The 26,134-nt window shown below is 39.6% G+C and overlaps 1 protein-coding gene across 5 annotated transcripts in view; it reads left to right on the forward strand.

The window, feature by feature from the left end:
• The window catches only part of sorcs1 (sortilin-related VPS10 domain containing receptor 1), a 185,280-nt gene that overhangs the window by 105,483 nt on the left and 53,663 nt on the right, over positions 1–26,134 (forward strand). For all 5 annotated transcript variants that reach the window (XR_010094074.1, XR_010094075.1, XM_063477026.1 and 2 more), the window contains exons 4-5: positions 17,001–17,159; positions 23,849–23,922. Coding sequence is in view for 3 of the 5 variants with exons in the window: in XM_063477026.1 (XP_063333096.1) it covers positions 17,001–17,159; positions 23,849–23,922 (233 nt within the window). In the remaining 2 variants the exon portion in view is untranslated. The remainder of the gene's footprint in view (positions 1–17,000; positions 17,160–23,848; positions 23,923–26,134) is intronic.

Consider the following 26,134-nt stretch of genomic DNA (forward strand, 5'->3'; position numbering starts at 1 on the left):
TATCGTCAGCAAAGCATTAAGAGACTTTCTCTGACTGTGGGATTTTCTACAGCATAATTTAGTGAGAAATTTTTGAGGAAAACAACTACAGATCAGTCTGTCTTTGTTAACACACAAACCTGGGGAGTCTGGAGACAATCTGCAGGATATGACCCCTGCTCCACCAGAGAAGATCTCTTTATACTGTATATGAAAACTCCTTCACCAGAATTACCACTGGTGAGGATATTCTCCTGTTTTGGACACTCAAATAAAACCCTTACAACATAAATACTCCAAATCCCCCAAAAATAATTCAGCATCTAGTTTCTGAGAACACATTGCAAAAAGCAACCTCAATACTAACCCTAGACACCTCACCATTGACCTGGCACATGCTTGGATGTAAAAAGCCCAACCTTTCATTCTAAAGCCCATTGTCATCTACAGGTGGTCTACAGTGGTAACAAAAGAACCGAAAATCTTAGAAATCAGAGTCTGAGAATTGCAGCTGATGACATTTATCAAAATATCTTCAGGCTATGACTTCCTGTTGATCAAGTGATGCTCCAGAAAAACAAGTTTATCATATTCTGTCCTAAGATCTCTACATCCCACAGTCTGTATCTCGACTTGTCTTTGTGTTATATAGGTCAATATGAGAAATGACAGCATTTACAGACAGTTTTTGCAACCTTACACTTTTAAACGATCGGTGTAGAAACTCATCATCGTAGAGTAAATGTGATAATTGGCTTTCCCATTTTTCTTTCTGCTTCAGAGATGCTGGAAATTTCCAATGATACCTTTTGACTAGATGTCATCTGTCTACTCCACTATATCTGCAAAATTCAATCAAGTCTGATAACCACAGCAAAACAGGAAATTCTTACTGACCACAATACTTAATCAATGAAAAACACAAAAACAGGAAAAAGAAAATGTGGTCCAGGAATAAGGAGAAATTTTAGCTTTCATCTGATGACAAAATACATGATGGGAAGTTATCAATCAGGCATAAGCAGTATATAGTATCTCAAATTAAAAGCCCTTTGCCAGAACTGTTGCATTGCCTTCTGGCAAAAGCAAATTATTTGTCCTTGCAGCCCTATGCGTTGTGATTGTTTGTTTTTTTTTCAATAAAGTCAACCAAGTCAAATACATCCGATGGGCCTAGTTTTTCCTATAAAGAGCTGAGTTGCTTTATCCCTTTATACAACACATCTACACGTTCTTTACCCAACCATTGAAAACGTAGATGATGAACTGAAGCTGAACGTGGATGTTTTCAGCCTAATCATTAGGAGCTGCTTGGATATAAATCATAGGTTTTCTCAGCTGGTTTAGGGTTGGATGGGGTTGCTGAGGCAAGCTCTCTATACAGGCTTAAAATAAATTAGAGGGAGCACATCAGCAAATGGTCAGAGTTAACCACTTTTTCTGTGCTCAGGTCCATTTGGGTCAATTTTGCCAGGTTCCATTATGGCTTTGGTCCATTAGGGTTTTGGGCATCTCTGATTGTGTGTTTGTGTATTTCTATGTTTTAATTTTTGTTTTGTCCATGGCCATTTTGGGTTTATGAAACACCATAATTAATCCACACATTTTTGCCAGACCCTAAATATCCATTTTTTCTCTTGTCTTTATTTGTCACATCCATCTAAATGTTAGTGTACTTGGAAAGAGTAACAACAACACTGGACTAGTGATTACCGTTTTAAGTTCCCCATTCTAAGCATGTCTGTTTGGGACTTGGTTTAAGTAAGCTGTAAAATCTCTTCGTCTTGCATGTTTGTATTATTCATGCTTTTACGATACATATTTGGCCAACTATGGAGTCTTTATGACATGCCTCTTAATTGCATCAAAATGAGTGGCAGACTGGGGTAGAAATGTTCGTATTAGCAAGGCTATCTTCTGTTTTATTGCTTGTAGAGTGATGGGATCTGGGCAAACCCAAAGAAGATGTCTCTAATGATGCATCAATGCAGAGAGACAGAGAGACATCACAGAAATATTTCAGTCCACAGAAACCAGCAATCACCAGTTTCACAGAGCAGAAAACAGATGAAGGCCAGCAAATAACTTGACATGTTGCTAATGTCACACACACATTGAGACACACTTTCTACCACATAGCCAAAATGACAGTCAGCCATACAAACCATCACGTGCCAGATATACACAAACACGAGCCTAAATAAGCTCTTTCACACAAAGTCACGCATTCATATATGCTTTGTCTCACACTTACGCTTTTTTCTCTCACACATCCATAGTATCACCATATTGCCAAAATATGACATGTAAAATAAAAATGCTACTGAAAGCATCCTTGTCAGTCTATAGAGAGTTTATTACATGCAAAACATACTAGTAATGTTGAGCAGAGGAAAAATGACTTGGTAGACTAGGCTTTGTGTCATCTGCAAGATGTAAAGTTTGAGAGCAGTATGGTCATTGTGCTCATTGATAATGTTAGGCAAGCTGAGGCTAGCAAAACAAATCAAATTCACTTTTTATCTGTCAATAATGTAACATAGAATTCATAAGTGAATGGCTTAAGACTATGGATTTTATAGATTTAGATTGTATAGACACTCTTTAGCCCAAGCAGTGGGTGTTGGACATCACTGGGTGCTTTATTCTCCTTGAAATCAGGAGACTACACTACCCATTTATAGAGCCCGTATCTATAAGTTTTTAATCAGGAAATGAAGATTTTCCAACGTAATTGTTAATCGGGAACAAAGAAGTAGGAGAGTTTTACGCTGCATTTCTGTGGGAACAATCAGTGATTCAAACTGGATTCCACATAAACTGTTTGTTCTGCTGTGTGTTTGCTCACTTATCCAACTGAGGGTCATGGGGGGATTGGAACCTGTCCTAGCTACTGTAGGCAGGACAGGTCACTGACTTAATGCAGGGATAACACAGAGAGGCAAACTACTATTCAAACACATACACATGTATGCACAATTAAGAACTAGATGTCTTTGGACTGTTGAAGGAAGCTGGAGTACCCAGAGAGAACCCACGTGCACATGGGGAGAAAATGTAATCTCCACGCAGAAAGGCCCCGGTGGATTCGAACCCAAAAAATATTCTTTCCAAGAAAATCATAATCTAGTGGGTTATTAAAAGTTTCTTATATCACACATGGTGGCCAGCGTGGTTCGCAACTGAGACTTCTAAGATGATAAATCCCAAAGTGCTTGAGTACTTGCTTATGCTATGCTATGCAAATGTGCAGATGGTAACTGATCACAGAGCAGTGAAAGCAGAGCCAGTAGCAACTTTTCTAGCATGTTAATTTCCTGTTAGTTTCTCGTAACACTGGAGGTTTATCCACAATGCACAGAGTACCAGGAAAAAAAACCTGCTGGCCTCTAAGTTTGCCCAGCTCAGACTTTCGTTAATGGGCCACAGACACACCAATGAAATGAACACATACTTAAGTGGAATTGGACGGAGAGTCAAACCTCTTTCATGCAAACTGGGACCACAGTTGGCACTGATAGACGATGAGAAAAGCTTACTGGACTGAACACTGTTTGAGACGTAAGGAGAGAGATTTGGTCTTAATTTATGTTTTAAGATGAAACTGGGCAAGCACTAATTGCCTTGCTTGCCCCGGGGCAATGCTACTGATTTGAGATATCCTAAAATACAGTTAATGTGTAAGATGTGATTGATGTGGGGCGAGTAGTCAGTCACTTTTGCAGCACAATAGCAACATGAATGGTAAGTTTCCTTTTGTCAGTCAAATCTACAAGTCTGCATTTAGAATTGGCTTGTAGGATGCTCACTTGAGGCTTTCGATCCAGCCTCAAGTGGACAGCAGAGGAACTGCAGCTTTGGCAGTTTCTTTCATTTCTCACATCAGATCCTGGACATCACTGTCCTGGATACCATTTTTATTTTATTCAGATGAGACACAAGACAGTATTCATGATGTCATTGTGAAATAGGGCAATTATCCTGTCATGAGCTGATACAAGAGAGCATTTATCTTGCTTAGATAATATGTCTGAACCAAATCTAATTGCAGTCGATTCAATATTTGTTGTAATACTTCATCCTGAATGGTAGCATTAGGCTGACATATAGCAGGATAGACTGACATTGTTATCTACTGCTAGCGTCGCTAACATTAAATAAAAAAAAGAGTGGAACCAGAGAAGAAGCAACTTTCTCTATAAAGCACTCCAGACTCAAACTGTTTTATCCTCCATTGTTGCTGTTTCCACATACTTGGAAAGTAGGGACGCAGTAGAGACTGCAGGTTCGTCAGTCTCTGTCACCCCCGGCACAGCACCATGTGACTACTGCCGGTGGCAGACAAAAGCCCCTCTCTTCATCCAGTAGTGGAAGTAAATCAGGCCTGTGTGGCTGTGGGGGATAGTGGGAGTAAAGCAGTGGAGAGGGACAGAGAGAAACTGCACAGGGAGCGAAGGAAAGAAAGGGAGCAGGGGGGAAAGAGACAGCACATAAACTGACAGGGAGCAAGTGAGCATGGAAGAGTGGCGATGGGAGGAAAGGGGAAAAAACACGACAGAGCAAAAAAATAAATAAACAGAGGCATGGCCCGGGGGTCACTTATGGAGGAAACAGTCTGACAACACAGCAATTACATCAATTTTCATATTGTGGCTTCATACTGAGGCTGTACATGAAAGAACAGAGCTCGAGTACACATTAGGGGAAGTAATTTGGGGTTTTAGCCTGAGATTTTGTGTGAGAGCACATTATTACAGTAAATGGCTGGGGATGGTGAGTGCTGGTTAACAAAAAAAAAAAAAAAGCACACAGATTGCAGTCATACAAATGGGTATTGCCTCTAATGGTTTGAAAACAAAAGGGATTTTTCCAGGGGAAGCATTTGAGTGACAGCAGAGTCAGTCTGAGCTGCTTTCCTCTCAGTCTCAGCCTTCTCTTTAAGGAACACATAATGACTCTTTTTCATCAATGTACCGAGTAAAAGAAAAGTCACAGGGCTCAAATGTTCTCTCGTGACAAAGGCCTTGAATGCTCACCCATTTGTGGGAGTGCATGCCTGTGTTTGTATGTGCAGTATTCAAAACAATTATGGCCTTGTGGAGCTGTGAAGGCAACAATAGGCAGGTGGGTGGAATATGAATTCACCTCAGAAGAGACCTCTCTCCCACAGTCAAGCTTCAAAGACTTCTGTTCATTGTCTCGCTTTTCTGTACAAGTTCAAGACTTAAAAGTGAACTTAAATATTTCATGTCCTCGAAGTGTCCTCAAAATAACAATGACAACAATAAAAAAAGAGAAATGTTTCGCAGGAAGACAAACAGAATCCATACGAAAAATGTCCCGAGACTTGCATCATCATGCAAACGCTTTCATACATAAATACTTAGCATTATATGACATTGATGCATTTCTGTGCAGCAGCAGTGAGGAAGGAAAAGAAAAAAACATTTTTTCACTCCTTTACCATCGTTAGTGAAATACCCAAACGCACATCATCAGTTTACAGATTTTATAACTGAAATAGAAATGTGTAGGGCGGCTTCTTGTCAGCCACGTAGTCCAATGATGGGATTAAGTTCCTGGAGGAATAACAAATGTTCAATTTGTCACTTTTTTGAATGGAGTGTTGAAATGCACACAGCAAGTCATGAGACCAGGATTCTTACAGAAGTCATAAGTGGAATGCACAAAATGAAGAGAAGCATGTTAGCAAAGAATTGCATGAATTTAATTTTTTAAGGAGATTTCTGGTTTCATCAAATCAAGTCAAATAATAAAAGTAGAGAATGTTTGAAAAAGAGTGGGGAAAAGCACCCAAATGAGACAAAATGAGAAAAATAATGAGTAAAAGTCAAGTTCGTTTTATGTTGCTTTTCCTTTGTTCTGAGCTGAAGCTGTTTTCTTGGCGTTGGATGCTACAAGACAGCCTTTTTCATGGCTCTCTGATTCTGGACGTGCTGAATAAGTGGGGCACGGCTACTTTCTAAATCAAGCTGTGAAGCACAGATGCGGAGCAGTCTATTCCAGGGTTGCAGTGGTTTCTTCAGGTGCTGTTGCAGAAGAGACGCTGGAAACAGTCGGGCTGTCAGACTGTGTTAAAAAAAAATCTGAAGTTTGCAGAAGTTGTGAGGACAAATTTTAATAGCATCGGGTTAGATTGATTGCCATTGATGACTTTAACCTCACAGGGTCGACTTCCTGACTTCCATCAGCCAGGCCAATTGATGTGTCACTTTCCTGACACATTAAATTAACAGTTAACTTTAATTTGTAGCTTTTTTGTAGTTATATTGCAGTAATAAGGAAACCAGGACTTGGTGCTTTATTTTCCAAGTGTTACAGCTAAGTGTAGCTGCTCTTTACTGTTAAAGTCAAATATTAAAGATGATTTGATGATGAGAAAAGTGGTTTTGTTGGTGCATTTTTGATGAGTGGTGTGCATTGTCTCCCGTTATGTCTTCACAATAGCAGCCAGCTTGTGTTTTGCCAGTTGAGTGCTTTTAATGTGAAGCAGCAGGAGCAGAAAAGTTGATTTTGCATTAGCAATAACTTCATCCAGCTCTGACAGTGTGAAGACAGTGAGCATTGACACTGTTTAATAAGATATAATTACACTGGAACATGCGTGCATCATTGCCTGTGAATCACTTGTGAGATACAAGAATTTTTTTACTCGGTGTTGAACATTAAACGCATGTGGCAGGAAAACAATCCTGAGCAGAGTCAAAGACTGTTATATGTTAAGGTTAAATAGGGTTAACCGAAGCTAAAAGCTCTGCTCTTCCCAGTTTGTCTTGTATTCTCTTACAGTCACGCTCAGAACGGTGAAATAGGACAACAATGTTGCATCATGTGTTTTTTCTTCAAATAAAATATCAGCTTTAAGTTAAATAAATGCTGCTTTTTTTAAAACATGCCGCTCTCCGAGACAGAAACGCTGAAGGAGAGAGATCAAAATGTGAGTGCTGTGTACTTGCTGATGTTGACAGGTTTGTTCAGCTCCACAGATTTATAGACAAATACTTTTATTACCCGAGTTATTTTATTCATTTGTAATTTCTGTACATACTTTTAACTTCAGACGGTAACAAACAATCATACTTAATGAAGTGTTTCCCAGAATAAATAGATTTAAAATAAGAATAAACTGAGCTGTTTGAAAATGCACCACTTAAAGCTCTCGGTGGGAAACACTTGTGTATGAAGCCTTGATTGTGTCTTTGCAATGTAGGTTAAAGCTTGATGGCCTCATGCTGCTCATAAATATGATTTATGTGCTAATCGGAGGCCTTTAAAGATATATGAATATAATTTGTCAGTCATGCACCAGCTTCAGTCCAGGACAAACATCCGTCGTTGAAAGAGAGACATGAAAAGCTCTAAACTTGTTATTATTAGTGACGCAATGAAAAATCATTGTCACATTTCAAGATTCAGAATCTTTCCAAACTTGCTTTAGTCTTTTTGTTATGCAAAGAAAGACAGACTCTTATTTGAGGACAGTGCTAAAGTGAAAAGATGCAATTTTCCCCTCAAGACTGAAAACATCAAGATGAGAATCACTATTTATGGAGAATGCATATTCAAATAGCTTTTATTACATATTTTCAGCAGAAAACGTTGCATAAACTAGCCAAGAGCTAAATTAGTGCTAGAATAAAATTGCGACGTCACTTCTAATTAAACAGGTCAATTCATTGCAACACATGCTTACTTACACCAGACAAACCTGGAGCAATACCACCTGGTGCATGTTCAGTGTACCGACAACGGCACGTAGAGCTGCGTGTTGCATGGAGATAAGAAAAAGAAAAAGAGAGGTAAAGTGTCGTCTGGTCCACCAGCTTTTTAAGGACACGGTGCATGCCAAAATAATCGCAGCGAATCAGCCATGCTCCCCTGGCCTGCACAGCAGTGGTTTCGTTTGAGGTGACGATGGTGATGGAGGTTCTGGTTGCTCAGAGGGGACGCAACATCTGTCAGGCCTAAGGCACAATCTCCAAATGGCTGCGATGAGCGGAGAGACGAGTGCCCCAGAGCCCGTGGAGAGACACGGCGACAGAGGAGGGGAGACAGACTCTGAGACGCAAATCCAGACGGACAGAGAGATGGAGGGAGATGGAGACGGGGCTGACAGAGTGTGAGGTGCTGAGATGGAAGAGGGAGAGAAGGGGAGTTGTAAAGAAAATAGGATGGGTAAATCTAGGTGAGCCGGGGATATTCCATCAATATTCTTTTACGTGCCTTCACGGGACATTGCCCACTTTCTCAGCAGGGGATTGAAAGCTATACAAGTCAGTGTGTGCTGCTGTCAGAGTAAGAGAGCCGAGCTCCCCTTGAAAAGCATGCTAATGCAAAATGTTGTGGAAAAGGCATCTCCAAATGACATATGTTGTTGTGTTATTTATTGATGATCGCTGTGAAGAATTCATTATTTCAGTAACTCGAGACAGATGAAGATGTCTGAAGTGGGATTGCTGCTGGTTAATTATCTAAATGGATCTTGTTTGTCTTGTCTCTGTTCATTCATAATGAACGTGTAGCTCTGTGTTTTCACACGCAGCTTGTGAGCTTCCAACTTATGTACTGCCATAAGGGGCAGCTAGCTGAGCCAAGATAGAAAACCCAATTATTGTGAGAGGCAGAAACTGACATGTTTGTCAGGTCTGGCAGGAGTCTAGGTGAGCTAAAATGTCAGGCGGCGTTCAATTAGCATCGGGCTTAAATGTCTCCGATCAACAGACGGGAGTTTCGTGTAATAGGACGGATCTAACAGTTGAAAGCACCTGGTCGATGCAGCGGACGAGGCGGCGAGCGAGCACAGAAGCGATCATTATGAATATCTGCGTCAACTCTTCTTTGCTTTCATGTCCTGCACTTAGACACACGTAGCACAGTGGAGTGTGATGGCTTGAATATTCATCGGGAAAAAGTAGTGACAGGGATTTGACTTGTCTATGCAGACACTTAGCTAAGTTAACACGATTCCACGTGGATACACAGTAGCTCGTCTTGTGCTTGAGGACTACGGTTAAATCATTATTAATTTCACCAGTCTCTCCTCATATCTGTTACCATTAGCTTTGTGGCCATTAAGCTGATGGAGGATGGCGTGTTTGTGCTATTAACACTGACACAAGGCTCATGTAAATCACTGTTTTGGGGTAATTTAAAAACTAAGCCAGACTACTTCTTCCTGTGGACCTCGAGAGGCTGTAAATGCTTTCTCATGTCAAAGAGCAAAAAAGCACATGAAATGTTTTTATTTTGAGCTACCAGAAATCACCGTTACACCAGGTTGACAGTGTACTCTGAGTCAGTGGGGTAAACTGGTAGCACTCTGGAGCTATTGTTGCAAAAGAAGTGGAGTTTGGATCCAAAGATGCCACACTGGTTGTGATTTCCAGTCAAAAGGAAACAAGAAAGTGGTATTAGTCTGTGCAGCTTTCCTTTCAACACGAAGATGAGAAAATGCTTTCAAGAGACCAGCAGCTGTGCTCTCTGAACATTTCCTCTGATGCATTTAGTATATTTTTTAAACTGTGTTGTGTTTAGACTAAAACTAAACACAATGTCTACAGTTTCTGCCCAGAAGCAGTCAGAGTGCCCCAGCATAACAAGTGGAAATCGAGACGGGAAATTTGGGTTCTCTCCTGCTCTTTCCCAACCCCGATCACAGAGGAAGACGACAATCTGCCCTTTCAGTCAGCTCAGCCGTCCATCTGTGAGAACATGTTCCTGCAGGACTGTCAACGTAAGATCAATTCAACTGCTCAGAAACATATAGACATGCTGGATGCTGCCGTACCGTCGCCAGCGTATGTGGAGCTGAACAAAACTGATGTTCATCTCACTGCGACCAAGACTGTTTCAGCTATTAGCTAAAAATCACCAGACTGTATTATTTCATAAATAAGTGAAAGGATTTTTTTTCAAAAATTTGATTAAAACAAAGACATTTATAGTGTTTGTGATTTTTAAATGCCGATGATAATAAGCAAGTATAAACAAAAACTGTTGACTGCATACATATTTAGAAAAACATCCACATATATATGCATGCAAATGTCTGCATGGATGTGGTTATAAATAAAGTCAGAACTATGCTTTTTGGATGTTGCGTTATCATACAGCACAATGTGAAAGCAGCCAAATTAAGACAAATTGAAAAGCATCAAATTTGCAGTCCACGTTAAAAATATTGCCGAGTATGACTTCAGCAGATGTGATCCTAATTGCAGAGTTATTAAATGTACATCCAAGACAACCTCAGTGGAGTAAATTAATATATTTTTTAATATACACGGACAGGGAAAGATGAGCTCGTGTATCAGTTCTTCCACAGCAAAGAAAATGTCACTGTGAAAGAGCTGCGTCATGGTCCTGCCATGCCACCGAGGTTTATGAGAGACTACGAGTTAAAATCCATCAAGTCTTTGTAAACCTTTAAGACTTGGAAGCCATAAAGTCAAAGTGAAATCAGTGCAGAAGTGCCTGAAGATCTAAGATTAGAAATTTTAGATCTGTGAACACTTAACGACCAGCACAGAGAAGCTCATGTGGTTGTACAGACGCTTAAGGGAAAGCGGCCCTTGGCTTCTTGGCTCTCTTGACCTCGGTAAGTATTTTACTGATGAGTTTATGGTCTCAACTATTGGTTATTGGATACAGCATTATCAGTTTTTAAATTATGGTCCTTACATTACTTTGAAAAAGGAAGTTAAAGCTTTAGTGCGGGGCTTTCCTGTTACTGCAAATTTATGAGACACAAAATCTCAAGTATTCTCAATTTTTTTTTCTTTACAATCAGAACGACTGACAGATATTTCAGTTAGAGGTCATGCCTGTATGACGTACATAATGAGTTTTATAAATAAAGGTGCCAGCCATATTTAAACCTAAACCTTAAATATTTTCTAATCATAACTGAGTAGTTTTGGAATCTACACCTAACCAAAAAGTGTCTGAAAACACTAAAGGCCATTACACACTGAGCGCGTTGTGAATAAAACAACACGTTTGTGTCCAGACTTGTCGTGTAAGACATTTACAACCCTAACCCTAACTCAGAAAACGCACAGTGAGGCCAAAAGTCTGAATCAGGTGTGTGAAAACATGTTCCTGCATGGACGAGCTAATCTTTTATGGGTTCTTCCTGCCTTGCATTTTTGGTTAAAGGAGCTGGCAGTGACAGCAGGAGGTGCCGGGACCTTTAGCCTGTCCAGCACATGTTTACCGCTGACATTTTAACAACCTATTGTGAATGCTTCACTCTCTCCTGGCTGAAGCTGCTCCACCTTTACTGCCCTTTGGCTTCATTTATGAGACTCAGTTCCTCTGGCTTAAGTAGCACCTGAAGCTAACTTCTGCTTCCCTTCAGCCTGTGCTGAAATAATCCAGAGTTCATTCTTTGGCTTTGAGGAACATTTGTTAAAAAAAACCCCAAGATAATCCCAATCCTGGGCTCCTGCTGGCTCCGTCAATCCCAGTTCAAACTGTAACCTCAGGTGGATTTAGCTGTTTAGGTGTTCACCTTCTCTGTCTTTTTTTATTATTATTTCTGCTCTGCAATCAAAAAGGGTGAAGCAAGTCTAGTAACTTCTATTAAATCATCCCCAAAGCTCGAAAATTGAGTTTCCCCAGAGAGAGAATAAATCTCAAGTTGTTTCTTTTGTTCCTCTGCTTTGCCAATCTGGACCTGCTTAAAGTCTCAGCAATGAACACTATTTATTGCTGAGTATTGCAAGAAATTAGTCATTGATTTATTGAGAGGAGTTGGTATCCAATTACAGGCTGAATGTATGAAATGGAAAATATGAAGCTAATTTTATTAGTATTCTCTCACAGAGTATTTATGCTGCTGCAGTGGTGGATTACACTCCTTACACATAAATGTCCTCCAGCAGACACACACATGCTTCATTAACCTTTGTCATATTCAACCTTTTTGGCCTCATAATTTAGTCTCCCACACACACACGCTCACACACACAGAGTGTGAGTGCTGATAAGAAAAGTTTTAAGGCAAAGTTCCTAAGAATTGTGACCAGACTGTTCAGTGCTCAGAAGGGCACTAAATGTTAATCTGTTACTTTGAATTTGATTACTGTGGGTTCATTACTGCACCATTATTAAAGTTCTGTTTATATTACCGATTACAAATGTGATGCCACAGATCTGTTTGAAAGTAATACCCCGAGTTTGACTGTTGTTTTCTGCAGTAGGAGTATTAAACACGACAGCTGAATAGCACTTCAACACTCAGCAGTGAGCTGAGACATAAAAAAGAAAATCTAAAAGTCTTCAGTCTTTGTCATGGATGGACTCCACAGTTACAAGGATGCAGCAGTCAATATTCACTGTACTTTATAACTGCAATCATTTTGTTAAAACACCATTTCAGTGACGAAGAATACATTTTTAAGTGCCAAGCTGAGACAATTGTGGGGTTTCTGCTGACATTGAGACCCTTTTTTGTAAAGCCATAAAAATTTAGCTAAGCTTTAAGCAAACTGTGCTTCATTCCAGCCTGTTTGCTTCTGTTTTCTCAACTGTACTTAAACAGCCTTTAGAATCACTTTTCAATGCATACATTTAAATGTGATGCCAACAGCATATTCGACTGCATAAAAACCAAGGAAATGAAGGTAATCAGAAAAGCTGGTGGAAATCAAATTTGGCAAGTGAAAGCCAAGGAAAGAAAATCCAAGATATGAAACTACCAAAAATGGACATGAACCGTGTCTCATGGCTGACAAACCTAAGAACCTCTAACCACTTAGAGATCCAGCGGCTGTGGCATATGGGACTCTATGAATTCAATTCAGTTTTATTTATACAGCGCCAAATCACAACAACAGTCGCCTCAAGGCGCTTTATATTGTAAGGTAGACCCTACAATAATACATACAGAGAAAAACCCAACAATCATATGACCCCCTATGAGCAAGCACTTTGGTGACAGTGGGAAGGAAAAACTCCCTTTTAACAGGAAGAAACCTCCGACAGAACCAGGCTCAGGGAGGGGCGGGGCCATCTGCTGCGACCGGTTGGGGAGAGAGAAGGAAGACAGGATATGAGCAGCAGTGTTTGATGCACTGGGATCAGAATGTGTTGAACTGTCATGCCGTCATGGATGGATGGTTGGGTTTGTTAACAAGAGAAAAAAACAACAACAAAAAAACACCTAGATATAGTTGAATTGAATTGAATATTTGAAATGGAATATTTAGACCTCACTGATATTCTTTCCTAAATGAAGATTTACTGTTTAAAATTATCATTTTTGACACAGACATTAAGTAAAAAGACGAGATATACTTAATCTATCCCAAAGTTGAGAAAGATTCAGATGCAGTCTTCTTTCCATCTGAGGACTGTAAGTAAAATCTTCACCCTCCTCCATACTCAGCACTAATCTTTTGTCCGTGCACCAGATAAATTTAGATTTCTTAAAAATTTTGTACAAAAATGTTGTACAAAACAGCAGCTTCTTGCTGCTAAAGGCAAAGTTAGGTTTAAGCAAACAGTACCCGAGTCCCTCTAAAAACTAAGTCCCTCAGCAAAAAGAGGCTAAAAGCTACATTGGATGCATTTACAGGTTTGTCTCTGAATCATGTCAGCCATTGCTTTTATTAAAAATATTGATTAGTGGAGCTTACTCATTATAATGAGTGAGAATGAGAAAAGGCCACAGCCTACACCTGAAATGCATTAGAAAAGGATGCAACATTTTCTCATCTGACAAGTTTCTTTGCTCTTTGTCTAAAATGTAACATTTATTAGCTGCATTGTCTCTGCCATTTCTTCTTTGTATAACAGTGTGGAATCCAGTATCTGTATTCAGTCCGTTCATGCATGTGTTAGCTTTCTGCGCTGGGAGGAGCCCACACAAAATGAATTTATGAGAGCTCATGTGAACATCTACATGCAGAAGTTTTATGTCGAGCCTCTTTTGCATGCTGGGACGCTGCACGTGGAGCGAGTGAGGCGAGAGACTGAATGCAAACAAGGCAAAACCAAGCTATTTTCACACCCTCACTTTGTGGAGCTAAACAACATTATGCTACAAGAATCCTTTTTTTCATGTTGTGGTGTCTGTCTGACAGCATCATCCATTATTTGTCCGTGTCTGAAAAGGTTAATGAAGTGGTCTTTTTTTAATACAAGAGAGCAAAGCGGGGGAAAAAATCCCCCCCAAAACAGAGCCATGCATCATAGCTGTAGTAATTACCATATTGTATTTACACATTGTAACAGGCTGTATTGATCTCTATATTTTGATGTATACTAGTGGATTACACATTTCTGCAAGCATGCCAACAGTGTTTAATGCTCCTGTAATCCTCCACTCACCACAAACACAACAGCAATTATAAAGTTGTCTGTTATTGGACCTGCGTCGCTGTTCCAGGGAATGAGAAAACTCTTAATTGGGGTTTGTAGTTCAGACAGCATTCGAGTGTGTTTGATTGGATTGGTCAGCATGTGGCTCACGTATGTAACATTATATCTGCCTTCTGTGATTGATGAACTGGTGTTAGTGGGCCTGCCCACCACGGCTGCTGTTACCCGAGCAAGTGCTGACAAATGACTCACCGGCATGAGTGAACAGAAACACTCGACCGCACGCTGCCACACCGAGACGGATATTGACTGTGAGAGCAGTGTGTCTTCTCATTCTCTCGGCTGTCTGGTGACATAATGGCCACACGGAGCTTGTCATGCTAAAGGCCATCTTTAAACCTTAATGTAAGCCGCGGGGACTTTTCTTTATACAACTTTACACAACTGCTTTTATCGACATGTTGGCATCAGAAACGTCGCGAGAGCTTTGGCACTTTTAACAGCCTGTAATTGAGAAAAAACAGAGCTAGGCTTTCACAGTTATGAAACTCGACAAATAAGATTGGGCTGACAAAGGAGTCAAACTCTGCCTTATATACTACCTTATATATTCTTAGTTACTGAAAAGACTCAGACCATAGAGAGGATGGATAAAAGCTGATAAACACAGGGCAACCATTAGGATAGGACAGTAGAAATATATGACACTGTTAAGAATAGAACTTAAACATCGAAACATTCAGTAATAATGCTCTAATATTAAAGGTAAAATAATCATCATGCACATAAGTGAACTTACTGAGTTTTCCCATTGGACTGTTTTAGGTTCTTAGTTTGGAAACCTGTCATCAATAACACTGACCAGCATTGAGCAAAATAGCAAAATGACAAACATTCTAGGCTTAAACATCTGTCTTACAGTACCTATACTTATATATCTACATGTAGGTACCTAGAAAAGTGTCTGTGAACTGTGATCACATTAAACACACTTATCTTTTTCATCTTGGAGAACTTTCAACAGCTCAGCATTTTGTGTTTTTTGTCTTATCCTGCAAACTTTTTTCATATACTTCCCAGATATTGCTGTATTTGTATCCTGCCAGGAACACTGTGCTTTACTGTCTCCTAATGTTCGATCCCAACACTTTTAGATTAATATTTTCAACTAATAAAACTATATTAACACTTTTTCAGCCAGTACAGTCTGTATGTAGTGTAAAATTTACCAGGGCTCTTGGAGCTTCTCTGCAAGCCTATTGCCTGTGGTACACAGTAACACATTTGTAACAAATCCCTTTCCCTCCAGCCTTGACAGGACAGTAGGAGAACAGTGGGGATGTTTTTCTCATGTCCTGTGGAAATTAAACCCTTGCCAGAGACGGTAAAGATGCTGAAGCAGTGTTTTCTCTAAAACATTTACAGCACATTTTGCCCCTTAAGTCAGTGTTTGCGATCTTTAACCTCTTAACATCCGTGAAGCTGTCGGCCAACTGGTTAGGGATAGGTTCAGGTACCTACCCCTTTATATGGAAATGTCACCTAATTGACATCCAAATGTAAATTTGCAAGTCCAGAATGTGATATTCACGCCATGCTTAGTGGAGCTGTAATAATGAGTTCCCCCATGCTGGCTATCGTAGCTCAGCGTTGTAGATATTGTGAGAAGACAAATTCAGGAGTAGCTCAGAGTGGAGTCTCTTCACTTTTTTGAGCATGTCCAACTGGGCGGAGACGTATATCTCACTGAGGGCAGGGAGCTCTGCGCGTCTCAGCATAGACTGCTAACCCTGACCAGGATAAGTGATGGATGGATGGATTAATGGATTGATGGATGAATGGATGGGTGGATTAATTATCATGGTCAGAACTGTCCTGACGTTTAAACCAAAATTCTGATGGTTGTATTTTGCTTGTGTTTTACTCACAAACGCCCTCTAGTGTCTGACCTCAGCAAACTGTCTGCTACTTTACTGCTACTCCTGATGCTGACAGTACTTGTGGCGGTTGAGGTCCACCGATTCAATTATATTTGCATCTGATAATAAGCAGGAATTTTGGAGGGTGTTTTTTTGTCCTTTTTCTGGGGGCTGTGCCAGAATTTGGCAAAAAAAAAAAAAGTTGGACCTCTAAGAAGAGAAAGAAGCTCATGGGAAATCAAAGCGCTTAAGGCCTGACTGAGCATAGGCAGTGAGCATGAAGACAGAGACAAACAGCGGGTGCACGCTGCCGCTGTTACACACACCCATTTGCTGCAAGATGTATCATACTGATTATATCATCAAACCTAACAGATACAAATTATTTTTCGCGATATGGTATCATCAGTGGAAAACTGACTGTGGATGACAAGTTTTTATATGCTAATCTGCAGCCTCACTGGTAATAATATGCTTTATATCTCAGATATGGTAATCAGTTCTGATTGACTTGTCTCTGTGTATTTGTCTTTTACAAGTGGGTGAATTGGAAGAAAAGCGACAACGAATTCAGCACAATCAAAGAAAAATACTCACACGCTTGCATTTTAATGCGCAAATGTTTCACTGTAGGCTATTCTCCGCAGGCCTTTCTTTCTGCTCTGTTTGGGCTAACTGTTACTGCTGCTGTTTTGTGAGCTGTTTTCTCAGCCTGCTTGCAGTGTCCTTAATCTTTCATCTTTGTGACATTTTCAGATCATGCTGCTAACCGATCCAGAGATAGAGAGCAGCCTTCTGATCAGCTCTGATGAAGGAGCCACCTACCAGAAGTACCGGCTGAATTTCTACATCCTCAGCCTTCTCTTCCACCCTGAGCAGGAGGACTGGATTCTCGCCTACAGCCATGACCAAAAGGTGAGAGAACGGGTGAGGCGAGTTCAGTGGCCAGTTGTTCAAAAGGAATCAAAAGAGCGTTAAGTAAGATAAGCAACAATAAGGGCAGGATTACCGTGCCAGGAGCAAGACGGATAAACCTGTTACACAAGAGTTTAGCTCAAGCACGGGTCAGAGTTCACGAGTTTCACTTGAGAGGGAAGCGGATAAGTGAGGATAGTAATATTAAAACTGGCGGTGAAGCCCGTTTCACCAGGAGAACAGGAGAAAGATGGGAATTATGATGCTTTTAGTCAGACGTATATGCTGAAGTTCACTTTGAAAAAATCTGGCTCATCTTCTGACTTTACCTCTGGAGGCAAGGGCCAGTGTCACAAAGACATCAAGATAGCAAATAACATATGATATCAGCTTCGAGCCTTCTTGTTTTGTGTGACCAGTCATCGTTTGCAAATGTGGAGAAATTCAAAATGGCATATAATATAGTCCTCTGTTTTTAACAGGGACAGTACTTTAGCCTTGAGAAATGCCAAGTTATTCTGAAAAAGACTGACAGCACTCACTAGACAAGCAAAACTAAGACAACAAACAAACCCTCTATGGAAGACCTAGTCCTTAAATGAATTTCCTTATTTGCTTTATTCAACCCAGAGAATCCTTTTTTCTTCCTCTTGGTGGAAGTGGGCTTCCATACACTGCAGCTGTGTGCTGTTTAAAGAACCATGTTCACGGATAAGTGATTCAGAAGTTAAAATGCACCAACCCAATAATCCAGAACCCACACAGCTCAGCTCACGCGGGCCCGCAGCTACGTAACGAGCGGTTTTAGGTTGAGAAATTCCTTTAAATCTCTTAAGCATCTTAGCTGTTAACAAGTCACCTGGTTTGAATGCACTGCATTTCAAAATGATGCCACCACATCACTCATATGAAGCCAGACTTTATAACACACCTCCAGCATGGCTAAAACAGGGCTTCTCAATGAGGAGAATGAGCCACTTTAAAACTCCATGGGGGCAGGCTCACTGTGAGCGATATTAATTCATAGAAAATGTATTTTGAAAACCTCATAAACATGTTGCATTTATAAAACAAGGTAGAGTCTGTTGATTTGCCATTTCTGTTTTTATAAACAAACAAACACCTGTTCATCCTCAACCCGTTTATTTGTTCAACACATTTGCTGAACCTAAATAATTCACAGGTGGTATTAGCTCTCTATATGGAGGATTTCTTTAGTTGTTTAACTCTTTGTAGGTTGTTTAGCTTATTGGGTTTTTTTAAGCCACAGACTACATACTGAGAGTCTCACGGCTTTTGAATTTTGACCCAGATGTTCAAAGAGTCTTTTTTCTTTTTACATTTTCTCAGTATATATGATTTGTTCTTCGGTCGAGCTCTGAAAGTGCACCTGAAACCATTTTTGTATTGGTAATAAAATAAATAAATAAATCATTTCCAGGGAATTTGTGCGTGTGGTAGAAGCTGAACTCGTGACCTCTGACCTCTATCATGCTTATGACTGTTTCTGTTCTTTTGAAATGAAACAGCTTTGACTTAATCTGAGCTGTATTAAAGCACACAGTAGCTTTGTTCAGACTCTATCTTTCTAACGATCCGTCGGGGGGAGCCAAGGTTTTTGTGTTTTATTGACCCAATTTGACGAGTGGAGTGAACTCTCTGCTGTGAATTCATTCAGCTCCTCATTTCCGTCTGAAGTTCTCGAGTTTCTAAAGAACTGTCAAAAAAAAAAGAAAGCTACACTGAAATAACTATGAACTAAACCTCAGTATTGACACAGACTTTTTTTTCCAGTCATCATTTTATTAGCACACAAACTGAAAATTAGAGATTGGAGAAAACACTGACTCATCTAATATAGGAAGCAATGTGGGGAGAAAGTAGCTGTATGTCTGAGGCAGACAAAAAAGAGAAACAAAAAGAGGTGGAATTTATAGACATTTTAAAATGACCGTCTGCATTAATAAAAATGCTTTTCTTGCAGCTCAGCCCATTTGGGTCTAATATTTCAGCTGCGATGAATAATGAAGGGATTCTCCTTTGTTGTGGACGCGTGGATGTACAGAGTGTGGGTGAACTTGCCTGTCTCTTTTACAATGAAAATAAATCACACTCTTACTGATGCTTCCAATGCGCACAATACACACACACACACACACAAAGTCGGCCTATCAGTCGTAGGGACAGGTTTACTAAATAGGGTGTGAGTGCAAATCCCATGTGCTGCTGATAGGTGTGGGTAGGTTTATGGATGATTGACCAAACCACCTTTTCTGTTTTTCTAAACACAGGTGAGGTCAGTTCATTTCAACATGACACACCTCGTCTGCCAAGAGCCGTGCAATTTAGCACAAGGTTACAAACTAAGAGATGATATTCAGCTGCAGGTCAACAGGACAGGCACCACTTGTTAATTGTAATCAGGAAAGCACATAAATATAGACATATAGGCCATACACATGTAAATGGAGACTTATACAGAGTTATTATGAAGGAAACGGGTGTCAGGCTCCGGTGTAGTACTGCAAGCCATGCGACAGTTTTCTATTATCACGTTCTGTGGCACTGTTGTATTAAGAAAACTTACAGTACTTTAAGGGATAAAACCAACTGGAAATGTATATATCACATAGTGTCAACGTGCACACAGCAGAATTTGTCCACCACAAAAAAACACAGTCATGTGTGCTCTCCGTGGTCCTGAAATGATAAAAAGGATCTATTGGATTCATGCCTTAATGGGTCGGGGCTGTTTAGCAGCAAAGGAGGAACCGACACAGTCTATCTCTGCATGTGGTATCGCTGCCGCACAACAGCAAAGAGCACACTCTGCGTATCTGTGATACTTTGTTATTAAACATCATAATTTTTCAGCATTTTTTGTTTTGGTTTTAATTTTCAGATTTTAGTCCCATTTTATGAGGCTTAGGTTCAAGAAGAGCCCGTGTTTATGGTTAAAACCCATCCTTTCATAAAGGTAATTATGTGTCGAAAGCAAAGCCGGGACACGGTCACCGATGGTGGTGGAGCGACACATGATGTCACAGGAACAGCACCAACGTGGCGCTGTCAGGTGATGTCCTACCTTGCATCACCCAGCAGATGATGTAGTAAACAGTATATTAAAACTTCATGCTCTGTGTCTGTGCCATTTCTTTGCTCGCTGTATGTCAGGTGTCAGGACTTGCTCAACCCCCCCTCTTTCTTGCACTTACACTCTCTGCCTCCCCCACCCAGCTGTGCTCCCACCCACATGCATTATCTCCACCCCTAAAGTGCTTCTCTTTCAATCTGCTCACCTCCTTTTTGGCAGTGCTGTTGAATTTGTTGACTAAGAGACCTTTTGGAGGTTGTAAAGACTGCGTCAACCCCCTGCACCCAACTTAACAGTTGCTGCTCTTCACCGTCACTTGCTTGGCTACATACTAACTTGCTGTAGGAGGGTAATTAGTCAGAGTGATTTCCTGCCCCCTCCCACTTCCTTTCTCTGGCATCTGCTTAGCACAGCGTTGCATAGATGTCATGGAAATCTTATCAGCCGTGCTGTTTGCCATTTGTCTCGTCGCTGTTCGACACGCGAATGCGCACGAACCAGATGCGATAGTGAATATATGGTTTGCATATACTTAGGATGAGGCAGGTAAGCTTCGTGTCTCAGAAGAGCATGCCCCACTGATTTCTACTGTCACCATCATGCTGAGTGTTTGGCTGCTTTTTTTATTTAAAGATATTGAGCAATATAATCATATAATTAAGGCTTTTAAAGTGAAATGCTATTAGAGAGTAATTAGTAATACTTTTTTTCAAAAACAGAATACAGTTATTGATTTGACATCAGTAATAATCTATCAAGATATGGTCTCATGGATGTTTTTTGAATGCAGGCCTCCATGCTACCCTTCAGCACAGAGTAAATATATGCAATTAGAAAATAAATGAATATAAACAAACAGAGTCACATTTCTGTTATCCACTAATAAATGATTGTTTACACATTCTGCATGGCTGGCCATGCTTAAAATGGAAAAAGGTCCAGCCTGAAACACTGAAATAAGTTTCATGGCTCATTAAATTCCAGCTGTAAGCTACAGAGTAAACGGATTTGTCAGAGAATGCAGTTGTTTGGGGACAAAAAGACTGTCAAGGTTGTTGATATACTGAACAAGCAGCACGCAGATGCCTGCATAATCATCAAACAAAAAAAAAATTGGATTGATGTGATTTTTTACGTTTGATTTCAAATAGCACATAAAGGGTCAGAGTAGGATTAAAATGATTTTTTAAAATATCATAGTTTTCATGGTACAGTAAGAAGCACAGGTTTGCAGATATTTGACTGTGACATTTCTGCTTCCACTTCATAAAATATTAAATAGATTTTAAAAGCCTTTATGAAATATTTAATGAAATAATATTGTGTGCCTATTTTAAAAAGGAATTAAACTCATTATCATATTACAAACTGTTATATTTAAACATTTTATTTTATGTTTTTGAACTTTTAATTTAGTATTTTTTGTGATAATAAACAAACACAATGTTAACATTCTCTGATAAAGGACCACAGAAGAGAAAAAAACAGACCAAGATCAATAAAATAAAATATCATAAGAGGACTTTATAACCTTATATTACAACATTCCAGGATTCTTGTTCATTCACCAGGTTTCTGGTCACACAGTTTCATCTCTGATGGACGCTCACTGTCATTCACTCCGTTGTGTGAACTCTTTTCAGTCTCTGTTTCCGTTGTGTTATGAATAGTGGGCTTGGTTGTTTCCATTTCACAGTTATCATTTTCTTAGCTATCAATAGGAGTATCTGTAGAATATTTTGTTGTTGTTGTCTGGGCTATATGCCTCTCTAGGTATAACTCCTAAAATAAATAAGGTTGGATTTAATGGAGGATTAACTTGTAGGATTTTCTCTGTTTCTTCTTTGATTCTTTTCCAGAATCCTTGAATTATTGGACAATCCCCACAAATATGTGAATAATCTGCTGTTTCCCCACATTTTCTCCAACGGCATAGTTCTTTATTAGGTATATAAGATACCTTGTGACAGGTTTTGCTTCCCATATATTATCAGCGATTATAGCATTTAATTCTAATTACCAGTTCTCCTTAATATAAACTGTATTTTGGCACGACTCATTTATTTTGTAAATATGAGAAACATGTTTCTTAGTTGGGAGATGTTTTTCCATAATATTAGTATTTAAGCATTTTATATCCAGTTATCCTACATAATACATTACATTATACATAATTCTAAAGAATATAGATTTAAAAGACAGATTACAAAAAAAGCATGTCTAATACAAATTGCGCCCTAAACGTGAGCATCTCCTTGATGAGTTATGCAGTCCCACCGTTTTCCATCACTTCCCTCGTCTCAAATTCATCATCTGCAGCAGATCCAGACAACATTACTGTCATGAAAAAGCTTATAACATAAAAACATCATTGTGAAATATGAAACTGAATATGAAAAAAACAAAAAACAAATTAAAAACAGTTAAATTAATTATGAAATACCATTTGGCCAAAACAATTAGAACTTTAATAACTTCCTTTTGCAAATAGATTCTTGATTAACACAGCGGTATGGTACAATAAAATCCCATTATTTATGTTTGTGGTAGCGTGTGCGCCTGTCATCTTTCTGTCTGTAAACGTGACAGCTTGAAAGGTTTTGAACGTATTCTGCTGGTAAAGACCGCCCACATGGCGAGTGGAGATTTGTAAAGAAAAATACAAACACACACTGATACCACTGTTATTATTACTGCTGTTATTCCTGAAGAACAGATCATTAACTTTATGAACAAAATCTAGAATATCAGTGTGCCGAGATCACAAATTCAGTGTAATACGTTGTATCTTGAAGACAGATAATTAGTCAATTAGTCTTTCAGTAATTCCATAAGTGCTTGAAGAACACAACTTGAATAAGCTGAAGTCTCTCAGTTCTCAGTGGATGTGAGTCTGGAATGAATGGAGACACTCGGGGGCTCCTTTGTGGACAGCTGGATGCATTACGCACAGATTTTCACATGTATTCTCTGCTTACTGTGTAAACGATAAAATCTCAGCTTCCAGCGATTTACCCACCAGTGAATAACGTCTGTATGGAGACCACCCACTATGCTTTGGCTCCTCATATCTCATATGTCGCTGCAATTTGCAGGCTTGTTACAGCGAGGCACATTTCTGTAGCGTATGAAAAGCTGCACCCTACACATTTCATTCTTATCGTGTTTTTCATTGTGTTAATGGCTTCATGGCAAAAAATTCTCTGTAAGAGTTCTCTAGTAACGCACAGCCGTGTGGGAAGACAGACAGTGATTACATTGCTAGATGTTTTTAAGCCATGTTATTCATTTGCAGTGTTTGAATATTATGTAAATTTGAATCTAATTTAGTACGTTCGACTCGAGCCAAATATGTGTGTGTTAGATATTGTGAGAAAGCTCGTCTCCCACTCCTCGTTATGCTGCTGCTGTTAAATTGACGAATAAATCAAGGTGTGAAAACAAACCCACAGTAAAGTCCTGGGCAAATGCATATCTTTACCAGAGTAAACACAGCTCGTGATCTGAAAAAGGCCAGTGTTATATAAAACGGTCAATTTCATCAAGTGTTAAGATGTATGTGAAGAAATAATCATGTCTGGTTGTCTTTTTACAGCTCTACAGCTCAGTGGAGTTTGGACGGAGGTGGCAGCTGGTGCACGAGCGAGTGGCTCCCAATCGTTTCTACTGGTACGTACGGCTTGCACAACGCATCCAACCGAGCCCTAATATTTCTTTATTTATAGTGTTTGTAAATTTTTAAAAATATTTTTTTTTTCAAACCAGCCAGCTGATAACATTTTTCATATTCTAGGAGAAAAACATGCAGCTCATCCATATTTAGCAATTGTTTAATGTCTGTGAAATTATGACAATCCTTCTCTCCCCCACCAACCATATAATTGCTGTCCAACTGTGCTCAGGCATGTTGTCTGCCCTCTATGTCACGGTGACACACCATCATCTGAAAAGGAACGTTTTTTGCAGGCCTATTGCACTACATGACTCCTGTAGAATCAGCTTTAGCTGGAATAACTTGTAGTGTTCATTTTCTGTGTGACTTTCTAAGTCTCTCACATCATTGTGGAGGAATTCTGGCCCTCTCTTCTGTAACCTTGCTTCATTTCATTGAAGTTTGCAGGCATTTGTTTATGCACAGCTCTCACCTCAGTCAGATTAAGGTCTGTCAATTTAACTCTTGCATAATCGTTTTCAGTCAAGCTTTATTTTTCTCACATTTGACTCAGGGATACTTTAGTATGAGGAGTTCTTGACTGACTTAATAATTGCAAGCTGCCCAATGTCCTGTGGCTGCAAAACAAGCCCAAATCATCAGCCCTCCTCCATCGTGCTGACAGTTGGTTTGAGGTGTTTGTGCTGATATGCTGTGTTTGATTTTCACGAAATATGGTGCCGTGCATTTCGGCCAAACGTCTCCACTTTGGTCTTGTCTGTCCAGAGGCAGTTTTGCATATCTAAGCATTTAACATTCTGGCTGAGGCCTGCAGAGTCAGAGATGTAGTTTTTGTGAATTTGTTGGGATGCATACATCCTTAAAAAAACCTTTTTCACATGACTGTACATGATTTAAAGTTTTTTTTGTTTTTTTTTAAATCGTCACGTGAGAAAAAGTCAACTTTCAAGTAACGTAGTCAAGGCATTTTGAGAAAAAATAGAATTAATCCAAAGCTACAATAGTCCTTGAGGCCTTGTGATTTGGTGATAAACAGTGTTGGGTAAGTTACTTTAAATTAGTAACTTAGTTACATTACTAGTTACTTCTATCAAAAGTAACTCAGTTACTTCAAGTTACTCATTACTTTTAAAGTAACTAGTTACTAGGAAAGTAACTTTGGTTTTACTCAGAATTCTCTTATTAATGTGTTGCTTCCCTGACTGAATGTGCATATTTCCACGAGAGAAATCCCACGCCTGGACAGTCGTCGACTGCTGCCATGATTCTAGCCTACATCACAGTGTCACGTGCGCTTTTTATGTCCAACACAGAAACTGCAGTCGTGGTGCTTTCGATTGTACTAGGATCTCGGAAATTCTGCCTTCCGAGTAGGAAGTTGTAGGTAACTCCAGACTGCAGATGAGCTGCATATGTGTTTAGTAGTAATTTGTTTTTGTAGAGAGCTAGCAAAATAACCGTTTTCGAGGGCGTCGCCATATTGGAATCCAGACTTCTCTGATGAGGCTAACCAGAACGCCATTTACTCGAGTGTGACATTATTTCCGAAATAAGTCGAACGCAACACATGAAGTAACGAATAACGACCCTATCTAAATCCCAGTAACGATAAACGTGTTCCTGATTTTGGCATAATAACTAGTGACCATGGTTGTTACCACAATAATAACGTAGCTACTGTAACGCGTTACTTAATAACGCGTTAGTCCCTACACTGTGTATAAATAAAACCGAGTTAAACTAAATACTTCCTACCATTTTCACAATTTAATCTGTCATACATTGTTTAAAGCTGTATAGAAAAGTAGGGTGTCAATACCAACCTGCTGCTCGATTACTCTTTAGTGTTAGCAGTGTTAGCAAACCACTGTGTCTAAAGGTTTTGCAGACCCAAAATTAGGTCTTTTGAGAAAGGAATAAATTTTAAACAAGCTCTAACGTTTCTCGACCAAAAAATCGCAAACTCCAAAATCCAAAAGAAAACAGTGCACCAATCTATAGAATCCAAACATCTTGAACATATTTAGGAAACACAGGAAAAACAAATCGAGAGAAACAGACATCAATATGGACCACGTGACAAAGGAAGACCGATGGCAAGGGGAGAGGAACAAAATCGACTTTTTGGGATTTCCTTCCCTGGATGATCGAGCATGCATCAAGACATGGCCATGGTTTCTAAGTGTTAATGCTTTTTGCCAATTTTAG

The sequence above is a fragment of the Pelmatolapia mariae genome, linkage group LG6, assembly GCF_036321145.2.
Source record: "Pelmatolapia mariae isolate MD_Pm_ZW linkage group LG6, Pm_UMD_F_2, whole genome shotgun sequence".
NCBI classification, from domain to species: domain Eukaryota; kingdom Metazoa; phylum Chordata; class Actinopteri; order Cichliformes; family Cichlidae; genus Pelmatolapia; species Pelmatolapia mariae.